The 12,492-nt window shown below is 45.1% G+C and overlaps 1 protein-coding gene across 2 annotated transcripts in view; it reads left to right on the top strand.

Annotated features, from left to right (window-relative positions):
• The first annotated feature begins 4,410 nt into the window (after nucleotides 1–4,410).
• PIFI (post-illumination chlorophyll fluorescence increase) overlaps nucleotides 4,411–12,492 on the top strand; it is a 57,925-nt gene continuing 49,843 nt past the window's right edge. Inside the window, exon 1 of one of the 2 annotated variants that reach the window (XM_087369702.1) lies at nucleotides 4,411–4,696. In XM_087369702.1, the coding sequence (XP_087225828.1) occupies nucleotides 4,591–4,696 (106 nt within the window). In that variant the 5' untranslated portion in view covers nucleotides 4,411–4,590. The remainder of the gene's footprint in view (nucleotides 4,697–12,492) is intronic. The other variant, XM_087369701.1, reaches the window with a different exon arrangement.

A 12,492-nucleotide genomic window follows, 5' to 3' on the forward strand; every position in this document is an offset into this window, starting at 1 on the left:
TGTGCTTTGTTAATTTGTTTATTTATTTTCAATTTCTTCAATTGTTTGCTTATTCAGTTTTGCTAATGTAGTTTGTCATTTTGTTTGTTTGCACCTTTCCATTATAATAGCCAATGTTTTCATGTCAGTCTTCGACATCAGAGTCAGGCCATTCAACACGCATCTCCGAGATAAGCCTTGAGGAGATTGTGGATAGTATGAGTCCATCCTAGCTAGATACATTACAGTGTGCTCTTTAGTCTCACATGACCTCATCTTGCACCTCTTCGATCTCCCTCTATAGCAGGCAAGCCTAGCCCTAGTGGAGGGAAGTCACCTCTCCCTTATGGGAGAGAGCTTGCCTCTCCATCGTGAAGCATCATCGACCGTGGGGTGTCGACACCATCACAAGAAGAATTGAGGGTGTTGTGTTCTAGGCACCAACAAGACCGATGTAGATGAGATGACGCATTCTAGCCGAGGCAAAGTTCTTGAGGCACAAGTTGCCACTAGTCCTATCGCCATGGGCTCCACCCCTCCACCTCTCCCATTGGCACAACCACCCCTTCTTCTAGCACCCTAGGTCCATCTAGACACTTTTGGACTCCCCCTAATGAAAACTTGCATTATAATTTCAATAACTTAAAGGAAATCATTGAAGATGATAAAGGAGTGGTTGTGATGTGGTCGCATGAGGTAGCTTATGTACGTCACGTTGGAGAGGGGTATTTTTGTTGATGGGAACAAGCAAGAGAAAAAAGAAAAAAATGTATCAAAGACATGCTAAAAGAGAGTGTCTGAACCCCCTAAATACGAGTTTGATACTAGATACATGCTTAGACGCATGGGTGATGTAATCAAACATCATATGTAAGACATCCATGAAGTGGTGAGGGAGGGTAGACCGAGGCCACCGCAGTCAAGCTTTAGTTATTTTTCTAAAGTGTTTCATGCAATATTCTTAGGATGGCATGCCTGACCCAAGAAAGGATATACGCAAGGGAGGAGATGAGATCAAAGGCAGGGGAGAAGGAGGCAAGGGAGAAGGAGATGAGGAAGGAGAAGATGAAGGAGGCAAAGGAGTCGAGGAAGGAGCGAAGGAGGAGATGAGGATGAGGAGTAGGAGTAGTTTACCTTGATTTAGCCACCCTTAGGGCATTTTGCCATTTGTATCTCTCATTCATTCTTGTAATACCCTCTTTGGAAGGGAATTTTTGTATACGTAATAATACATGATGAGAGAGTTTTAAGAAATTTTGTAGCTCAAGTGGCATGTATTCATTCCTGTACCACCTTGTAATATATATATATATATATATATATATATATAGTAGGGTAGAATGGGGCTATAACAAGTCCCATTCTGCCCCACTAAAGTTTTTCAAACATTAGTGTCGGTATATATGTCATGATGCTGTAGCTATTTGGGGCCCAATGAACATTCCAACATAAATACCTACGAATCGTTTTCGATAGCTATACTGATGGAAATACCGACACTTCCTGCCCACAGCAAAAAAACTCCACGAGTGTATTTTCCATTGAAAATTGCATTGGAAAATGACCAATGCCTTTCAGTCCTCTCATACTAGGGAATAAAAATTAAAAGATCATTTGTTGAAAGAGCTTCTATCTAGTCCCTACACGTATCTCATCATCTAAATCTTGCTTCTAAAATGAGATTTGGCTCATACTCACCCACTAGATAATCCTAGGTTTCCCTGACACACCACACTAGGCTTGATGAAATGGAGTTTGCAGCATCTACCATTTTGCCATATCTAGCGATAGGAAAGTACTTGCTGAATGCCAGGTAGAAGGGAAGGAGCCTATTGTCAAATGCAAATTTTAGTGACTACATGGTACCTATATTTTGTGGTGCAAATTTTGGTGGTGGCTAGTTCTACGAATAGTTTGTGAAGGAGTAAATTTTGTGTGACATATGTTAGTTAAAAGACGAATGAAGTTGATACAATATTGATGGTAAAATGTATTTATAGAAAAACTTTGATGATGATAGATAAGGATTTTCAACTTGATTTGTTAATTTAATTTATATTGTTTGAAAATGTGATACATTTTGAAGGTGTAGGCTTAGTTTTTACAATATGGGGATTACACCAAAATGTACAATTTCAATGTAGGTTTGGTTTTTTTTGTTTTGATTATGTTATGATTGTTACAATGTATGGCCTCGTGGAAAGCACTTGAGTATGTCCAAAAGTAGCTAACCTAGTGGACCACTATAGCTCAATGGAGTTGGTCCAAAACTATGTTACCTACTAGGGATGGTGATTGTTGACTCAATGATGGGTGAGAAAACAAGTAATTGAATGACAAAGGGCATGTTTTGATTGCTCTATTCTTAGGTTGTCACCACCATTCAATACCTTGCATGTCGGCACCCTCAAAGGCTGATACTTGATGCTCAAACCACATAGAGGTGTAAGGTCTTATCAGGTCAAATGTGAGCCATCCAATAGGACCTCTTCCATACTCATCGTCTCCAAGAGCGGTTATAGATCATGAGACACATCGCTTGCATCAGTAAGAAGTAAAATCTTTGGAATGAGCAATTGTAGTTGCACACCTCGAGGTTCCACATGCTTTTTTTAGGCTAGGTTTAGATCTACTGGTGCCTGCTTCACCCCTTCGAAATCCTTTTCTGTGTGGAAAGGGTTACCAACTTGAAGTCGCTTGTCGAATTGTTCACATGAAGGCTCACTGTGAGAGTTCAAATGTGGGAGGTTGTTTTGACAGGAGTTGCTATGATTGGACTTGCACAGAGCATTGGAAGGGGGGGGGGAGGCTGGAAGCAAACTTTCCCAAATGTGGATGTGAGGTGTCTGTCCATGTAGGATGTTGCTAAACATTGCCGCCCAAGACGGTGTGAATGGTCATTTCTAGGTGCTCATGCCTGATTGGCCCTTGTGATGTTCTATGCATGTCCGCCTCTTCATTTGAACTTGACCTTAGGACCTATTTCTTGGTGGGCAAAATGTGTGCACCCTGGTGCCCATTCTACATGTTGGCCGGCTCACATGTGTAAATTGAATGAAGGGAATGACTTTTGGTTGTATTGTGGGTGCACCAGAATCGTTACACACATTCTTGCCTTGGGACAGAGTGCATGGCAAACAAGCTTTCGCGGCTCGTCCACCCAGGCTCCCACCAATTGATTGCACTCACTAGCCCTGAACAATGCCTAGAGCATGTGACCAAGATGGTTGGTGCTCATGCCGCGACGCCTGTGCCACCTGCCTCAGGGTGGGTGGCCACACTGCCACCACCGTAGGGGCCTGGCTTGGAAATAAGTCCGTAGGTCAGGTTCACACCATCGCCCCACCACCGAGGAGAAAAGAAGAAGAGAAAAGAAGAAGAAGAAGAAGAAGGTGGGTAGGTGGGGTGCTTTTCGCCAGCTAGTGCTCAAGGTGTATATCTATTAACACTCTTCTTTATCACAACAAAATAGGATTGGCTAAGTGGATAGAGGAGAGATCTTGTGTTAGGTTTGATCACCAGTCGTCGCAACTATTCATGATTTTTTTTAAATAGCCACCCACTCAGTGGTAGTCTTCATACCGGGGACACAAAAAATTGTGTCAGACGTTTGGGCCCTGCTCCCCTATTGGCCCAAGTTTTTGCTTCACGTCTTGGTGGGTGGTCTAAGAGTAGGTCCCCATGTACAAGTCTACTTTCCCACTCCACGAATGTAGGGGTTGGCTCATCGGAGATCTGTCCTCAAATGAAGCAATCTGGGCGGTGGGCAGAGGCATCCTCAGGGAGCTTGATTTCTCCACTGCACGCTGCAGTTAATGATACGAGCAAGCCACTTTAGTTTGTTGCCATAGGAATCCCTCTTCGTCCACTATAGCTGGTTCCTGTTATGCATAGATTGGCGATTGCCAGTCCAAGGTCTGTGGATCCCGCGTGAAGGTGGGAGACGTTCCCCTTCCATGGGGACTCTCACTATCCTTTCTGCACTCAGAGATACATACTCTGTGGAGTTGTGTTCTCCATTCCTTGTCTAAACCCACCCTTAGAGACTTGCATGCTATTTTTGTGGGGAGGTGAAATATATGCTTTGTTTTGAACACACATTGGAGGTTTCATCGACGTTAAGTGAAGCCGAAAAGCTATCATCTAGTTTGAAATCCAACCTTGCAAAGTTGCACCAATGAAAACCATAAGCCTCTAGATGAGACGACAAAATCTTCTACTACTATTCAAGCCAGCCTTGTTCCCATGTGTCTTCTTAGTTATGATTTCTCTTTTCTCAAAGAGAAAATTGGCGGCTTCTCTTCACTACCAGTTGCTATTTGCTTCGTAAGGCTACATGTTTCTCGCTCTCTCTCTCTTGCTTCTCTCTCCTTCTAATGATTTATTATCATTCACCTTGTTCACCGTGAAGTGCTTTCAACATATGCGCTCTTAGTAGTGGGTCACAAAGAACGTTGGTAGGACCATCCACACACGCGGATAGAGTGGTGCAGCTCCACACAACCCGAGAGGGACTAGAGAGAAATTGAATCATCATCATCATCAGGCTCAAGCAACTTCAATTTGGCATAGCTCCCCTGTCATCGTTTAAGCCTCGAGCTTTCTTGGGACATGGCGTCCTCCGTCGCCCCTACTACTCTCTCGCATGGAGCCCTTCCAAGACTCGCTCATGGCACGTTGCACCCTGCTCGACCTCATTCCTGCAGCTCTCATCACGGTAAATGCCTTACATACACACTTGTTGCGAGTTGGTCATCCGATCGCGACTGCGCTTCTGCTGCAACAGTTTTGTACAATTTGCGGCTTGCTTGCGAATAAATTATCCCTATACGGTCCAACGAATCAATTGTTATGCTATGGGCACTGTGGGGTAAAGGATATGTGTTGTCACTTGAGTACTCATTCATTCTCCCGCGAGCACTATCTGGAGCACACTATTGGGACTATTCGAGATACCTTCGAGCGGTACGCTTATGCAGACTTGGCGCATGGGGAACGACACCTCATACCAACCATGAAGCCAGTAATGTTTGCCTCAGGAACCACGATACGATTAAACGCGAGAATGACGTAACACTGATTGCAAAATTCAGAGGTTATGGAAACCGTCGATACGGATGGAATCGAAGAATATTATCCCAAATTGAATTCGAGATGAAAAGATTTCCCAAGTTGGAGTGGAGCACCAATAGCGTTGATAGATTGTGGATCCGAGAAAGTGAAGGCAGCGAATGTTTGGTGCTTGAAGGCTAGTAGTAAACAGGACACATTCTGTCATTCAGGATCATGCGTAAATTAACATCAAGTACAGCAGATTAAGAATCATATGTGAACTAATGATTTAATAAACTTGATTTCCCCTTCGAATAAGGTTGAATGTGAAGATAATGATAGTAGAGTCTTATTTGTGCTGCTTGGTTCCATATCTGAAACACCGGATCTGAAACACCGGTTGAATCCTTTTTCCATACCGTTCATGTTTTAAAGTGGGTAGGGCTGCTTCGCCATTGCTTGGGCCTTATGAAGGTTCAAATTGCAGCGAGGCTTAATGAGAATTGACATTTCACCAACCGTATGATCAGGAGGGAAGGGCTTGAATCAATGATGTCAGCTTCCGTGATTGCTCCATTTAAGGTTTTATTTGCCTTCATAACAAATGGTACATTCCGTGCTGCTACTTGTTGTAGCATCTTTGTGTTATCACGAGTGTGAAATCATCCATGGAATTCTACAATTTTTAGGCTCCTCATCCTGGATTGTCTGCTGTAAGCCTTATTGCCACCTTTGAGCCTCTTTGCTCAAACAGGTGATTGGTCTTTTCATTCTTGTTTTTCGCTAAGCCTCTTTGTTCCATATGGAAAAGAGTTCATGTATGCTGCATAGGATGTAGAATTGTTTTATCATCATGAGTATGATTTAGAGGGGCATGTTCCTGGACTCATCTAGCTATATGAACATGATATATTGTTAAAACCATTGGTGCCTTGATGTCATCTACTTTGAAGTTTTTTCAACAACGATAAAAAATCAACATGCATGGATCAAAGGGCACGATGCAAATAGTGAATCTTTAGAAGGACCCCTGTCCTAGAGATTCGACCATACAAAGGCAGGGGTTGAGGCCACGTGCAAACCATCTCTTCAAGACTCAAGGATGGCAGAGTCTATCTCTAGCAGCGGCGTGCCTGTCCACCTCGGATGGGGAGAGGGCTCGTATTGCGCCTCGGTCTCGGTGGGAAGACGGCTCCATGCTCCATTTGGCCGATTTACTATCCTATTGTCCTAGACCAATGTGTGTCTGCTGCTCCACTTCTTTTGAGATTTCATAGGAGGGATTGGCGCTCAAAATTCTCATGACACCGATGGCTGGCCCGAATGAGTCCCCTAGACAAACGCTGCCAAACTCTACTCAAACTTCTCATCAACGGTGAGCCCTCCCTATGAGGGGACCCTCTAAGAAAATCCATCGATGAGATTGCTGCTAGTGGCCTCCTGTACGGAGGTCTATGATGCTAAGTCCTCCCTCTGCCTGTTGAGGGGCCCTCCACAAAAAGTGTTGTGTCATTTGCAAACGCCAAGTCTAGTAGCTCCTCTTGGCGGATCGGGAGCTGCATCTTGGTGGGAGTGCAGACCTCTGCCACGGAGCCCTGTAGTACGAAGGGGAAAGGGAGAAGGCCTCTCCCTTATGACCCCCAATAAGAATTTTGTTCGCACTCCTAGTATACAAGGTAGAGACCCCCCAAATCCATTTGTGTGAGAAACCCATCCACCACATGGTGCCGTCCAAAAAAGGCGACTCCATCCTGTCATAAGCCTTCTCAAAATCCAAGAGGACTGCGATAGGTTGAGACTTCTCTTAGGCCCAATCCAATGCTCCCAAAAGGTGAAGATGTTGTCTAGGATACTGCGTTCCTGAACAAAACGTGTCTAATTGTGATGAATGATCTTAGCAAAATGGGGCTGCAGCTGCAGATTCAAGATCGTGTAGGCGGCATCCGACAGGCCGGTCGCTTGCCATTGTCAAATATTTGATCTATCGCCCACTCATTGTAAGGATAGAGACTACAGGCACTTTGAATCAGGGTTTGCACCAGCCGGACAAACATGACAGCAATCGGTTTAATGCATATTAGGCAACTGTGTTTGCAGAAATGAAAATTGCAAAACTATGGCACTAAAGACTTGGCCCTGTGAATTATTGCAGCTTGTAGTTGTTGTAGAGACATGGGATGGTAATGATATGCCTTCTTTGGAGACCCTTCCTAGACATGTCTCTGAAGGGTGCATGTTGGAAAAAATGCACAGGACTGCCTTTCCTAGAGGTGGGTGTGTTAGAGTTGAGACAAAATTGCAGCTCGTACACAGTGATGTGTGTGGTCCTATGAGGACAGCATCTATATTTTGTTACGTTCATGGATGAATTTTGTTAGATTTCCATGGGTGTAACCTCTCAAAGAAAAATTTGATGTCTTGCAGTGCTTTAAGCAGTTTGTTGCTATAGCTAAGAATGAGTCTAGGCCCAAAGTGCAGAATTTGAGAGTGGGGGAATACATGTCAGGCGAAGGAAAGAGGGATTATGCATCAATGTACAGCCTCTTATACACCTTAGCAAAATGGTGTTACTGAGTGGAAGAATAGGGATTTGATGGAGATTGGGCAGATGCATGATCAAAGGAGAGAGATCGTCACACAGATTTTGGTTGGTGGAATAATGCGTGCAACACATGTTTTGAACAAATGTCCCACTAAGGCCTTGAAAGCTCTAAAATGGTGCGTTGCCCTATCAGCTAGATTTAGATGCTTGTTTGGGAGAGACTAAAATGAAATCGTTTAGACTTCACAAGCAGTTGTAGCTTGAATGAAGAGATTTTGGACTACTTTTTGATTAGCCTTGTCCTTTAGCGCTAGCCTTCATCATGGCTGAGTTTGCCCTTCACCTCCGGAGTGCCGACAGAAACTCAGTACGAAGACTTTGTATAAATGGATGCTCAAGTATGTGTGGGTGTGTGGATTTGTATGTGTGAGAGCATATTTTTATACTATGGTCTACACCCACTGTTGGGTGCTGATGACATCAAAGGGGATGTCATAGTAGCTAGTCCCTGCTATGCGTGATGGAGTTTATGCTTTTCAATCTTATGAGTGACTATCGTGAGATTGAAACTGCACTATGTTGTGTTTTTAGAGGATGAGTTTGGGAATGTTCCTGGATTCATCTAGGTATAAGGCCTTGAAAGCTCTAACTCGCTTTGGGGCTTGGTATAATAAAAGACCCAAGATGGACTACCTCAAGGTGTTTGGTTGTGCAGCCTAATGCACATATGCCTAGTCAGTTGAGAAGCATGCCACATGATAATGTTAGGCATATGTGCAGCCTATGTACATATACCTACTCAGTTGAGAAGCATGCTAGATGATAATAAAATTAAATGCATTGTTGCTGGCTACAGCGTGAGAGCAAGGCTTATTGTCTCTGCAATCCTTGGACAAGAAGGTTTTTTTTCTGTAGAGATGTGATTTTGCAGAAAATTCAGATCAGTCCATGACTGAGTTTTGATAGACACAGCTGCCTACAGGCATTCAAGTTATGTTTGAAGGGTTGCTTCCACTGGCAGTTGAAGGCATTACAGAATAGCCAGTAGAAGATCAGAATATTCAGCTTGCACATGCTGAAGCAGCCTTTGGATGTTTCAGATCAGGTCTAGGATCAGCCTATCACACATGAGGATGTGCAGGATGCCAGAGAAGTGGGGTGCTTCACAGGAAGCTAGAACAATCCCTAGATGGCTGTTGAAGACTTTGCAGGACAGAACACTTTCAGCCCCCACGAGGGCTGATTCAAGAGGGACCATTGGAGCAAACTTTGTTGATTCAGCTTGGATGAGTTCACTGTATAATACAAAAGAAATGAGCAGTGTTGAGGATGCTCAAGACAATGAAAATTGGATGAAGGCCATGCATGCCATTAGATTTTGATTCTATCGTGAAGACAATGCATGGGAATGGGTGAATGTGCTGATAGGGAAGAAAGCTATTGGTAACAAAGTGGGTGTACAAGATCAAAAGAAGATCTGATGGTACCATTGATAGGTACAATGTTGGAAATAGATGATAGAATCACTCACACCTCACTCCCGATCTAGCTCATACAACACTTAGGTTGGCTGGCTTGGGCCAGCCCTATAAATGGGCCCATGTGCCCAGCACATGGGTTGCTGCTGCTGCGCCATTTCCTGCTCCATGAGCTGTGTAGAAGGGCTGCGCCCCTCTTCCTTTGCTGCACGGTTTCCAGCCTGGTAGGTCATTTGCTCCCCTACCCCCCTACAGTCCCTTGCCCCCTTGTCCCTCCCCTCAAAATGGGGGCTCACAGGTGCGGCAGTGACTTTTCTAACACCCTCTCAATGACTTTTCTAACACCCCATTCGACGCATGGGCCGATCCCCATGCGTCGAATGAGGTGTTCCATCTGTTCCTTGGGAAGCGCCTTCGTGAAGACATCTGAGATGTTGTCGTTGTTCAGGCAGTATATCAACTCTATGACTTCTTCGTCGATGAGTTCTCGAACAAAGTGGTAGTGGACCTCAATGTGCTTCGTCCGTGCGTGAAACATGGGGTTGTTGGCGATTGCTATGCAACTTTGGTTGTCGCACATAACCACAGTTGCATCTTCTTGTGCCACATTCATGTCCCTCCAAGATCCACCTAAGCCACAATGCTTCACATGCTGCTGTATAGGCAGCCCTGTACTCTGTCTTGTTAGATATGCTCAATGCCCCATCCTTTTGGTAACCACTAGTGGTCCAAGGTGCTCAAGTTGTAAGGTCCCCATATGAGAAGAAGCCATGTGTGAGCCCGGGACACTAGATGGATCCTGACTTGCATGTCAGATGAGGTCTATTAATGAGACCGTTGATGGTAGAAAGGTGGTTGTGTGGGAGCTCCTTATTCTTGCTGGGGCTTGGGGGGTCCCCAGGGGGTCAGCGGCTCCTTGGTGGGGGTTCGGGGGTGAGAGCCCTCGAGCCGACGGTATAGGGAATATTCCTTGAATATTCCATGGACGATTGGTCGGCTTCACCGACTAGGTTGACTGGTGGGTTCCACCGACTACAATGATTCGACTATCGCCCTCATAGCTATAAAGAAGCGACCTCCCCAGTCCATTGTACCATATCGGATCTTCCAGCTAGTAGCTCTTCACCTAGTATCTGTCTAGATCGCCATCTAAGCTCCACTATGGGAGCGCACGGGTGGACGGAGCCATCATCTGTACTACATCAGTATTGAAGGAAAATTTTGTTCATCTCTAGTTTGCTGTGTACTCTCTATTCTTTGTTCAGTTTCCGTTCCGCTGCGTCGTGTAATTTGACACGTCTCTGTAGATGAAAGGGCGACAATAGGTTGTTTCTTACTCAGCCATGACACAGCTCCTGATGAGAGTACGAAACAATATCCAGAGGTCGATCTCTGGGTATCAATGTCACCTACCCAATCACTATCACAGCCCAACTCAATGCCTCTGGTATAAGTGATACCGTAGGTGCAGGTACCCTTTAAGTACCTTAGCACCCTCATACCTGCGTCCCAATGAGCCTTCTTGGGTGTGGCAGAGAACTGACAGAGCAATCCAACTGCATAGGAAATATTTGGTCGAGTATTGGTGAGGTAAAGCAAACTCCCCACCAAGCGTCGATATAGTGATGAATCAACCGGCTGAGATGGATCACGCACACTCAGCTTCATACCAGTTTCCATGGGAGTCACTAATGCTTTGCAAATTTCCATCTCAAAGCGTTTGAGTAGTTCCCTGCAATATTTCTCCTGTGAAATAAAGATACTGCTCTTTCCCTACTTCACCTCAATCCCAAGAAAGTAGTGAAGTATGCCTAAGTCAGTCATCTTGAACTCCTCCATGAGAAGTCTCTTGACTTGAGCAATCTTCTTCGTATGATCCCCAGTAATGATGAGGTCATCAACATATAGAATCAATACCAGCCACAAATCCCCTTTGTGTTGAGATAAAGATTTGCCTCTGATGGACTCCGTTGAAGCCCGATCTTCTGAAAGAAAACATCTATCCGCTGGTACCAAGCTCTGGGGGCTTGTTTCAGCCCGTATAAGGCCTTCTTCAGTTTGCAGACTTTTGATGGGGATCCTGGAATCTGAAATCCTGGTGGCTGAGCCACATATACCTCCTCCTCGAAGTTACCATTAAAAAATGTAGACTTGACGTCCATCTGAAAAATAGGCCAACTGTGATGAGCAGCCAAGGTAATGACTGTCCAAATAGTCACCATCCTAGCTGTTAGGGCGAAGGTCTCGTCGAAGTCAAGTCCTTTTGACTATGCATAGCCTTTTACCACCAATCTTGCTTTGTACTTGTCCAAGCTCCCATCTGACTTGAACTTAAGTTTGTACACCCATTTAGTCCCAATGACTTTCCGCTTGGTTGGTTTGGGCACTAAATCCCAGGTGTCATTTTTCAAAATGGCATCCATCTCTTCTGCCTGCATGGCTTCCTGCCATTCTGGAATATCCTTCGCCTCCTGGAAGGAATGGGGCTCCGCAAGCTGAGCCACCAAAGCGTAGTTCACGGAGGGAGGCTTTATGTTTCGTTGAGACCGTGGCACTTCAGAACTGCTATCGGGAATGTCCATGACCCGTGAGTATGCTAAAGTCTTCAAATACCATTGTGGTAGCTTCTTCTCTGATGGAGGTGCATTTGATGGAGTTGACTTGGGAGCTGGCTTTGGAATGGCATGCTCCTCCTCCTCCTCCTCCTCCTCGGGGTCTTCAGTCGGCTCCACCTCTCGGATGGTGACTTTGGGTGGGGGTAACACCAGAAGTTCTGGAACGTCTTTTGCAGGCTGTGGCTTGGACTCCTCAAAGATCACATCCTTGCTGATAAGGATCTTCTTCTTTTCTGGGTCAAACAGGCGATAGGCCTTGGACTCTTCACTGTACCCCACAAAGATACAGCTCCGGCTATGGGGATCAAGCTTTGTCCACTCATCTTTATGCGCATGCACAAATGCTTTAGAACCGAAAACCCTTAAATGAGATATGGTGGGCTTCTTACCATAATAAGCTTCATATGGAGTCTTGTCATCAACAGCCTTGGTCTTGGTTCTGTTGAGGATGTGAATGGCAGTGTTCACGGCTTCACCCCAGTAGGCTTTCAAGAGATTTCTCCCTCGCAACATGGTCAACCCTGTCTTTGTGACGGTCGTGTGCTTCCTCTCAACTACTCCATTCTGCTGAGATGTGCGAGCTGTCTCTTAATACCGTGCTTCTTGCAGAATCCATTGAACTCGGTAGAAGTGAACTCTCCCCCTCTGTTGTTGCGGAAGGCTTTGATTATCTCCCCGCTCTCCTTCTCTACCTGGGCCTTCCAATCTTTGAATTTCTCAAAAGCCTGAGATTTCTTGGCCAGGCAAAATACCCACGTCATGTGTCTGAAATCATCCACTAATAAGAGAGAATACCGCGAATGATTTTGTCGACATTGGGCCGCAG

The sequence above is a fragment of the Dipteris shenzhenensis genome, chromosome 31, assembly GCF_047967505.1.
Source record: "Dipteris shenzhenensis isolate YYH24624 ecotype China chromosome 31, Dip_SZ_1.0, whole genome shotgun sequence".
NCBI lineage: Eukaryota > Viridiplantae > Streptophyta > Polypodiopsida > Gleicheniales > Dipteridaceae > Dipteris > Dipteris shenzhenensis.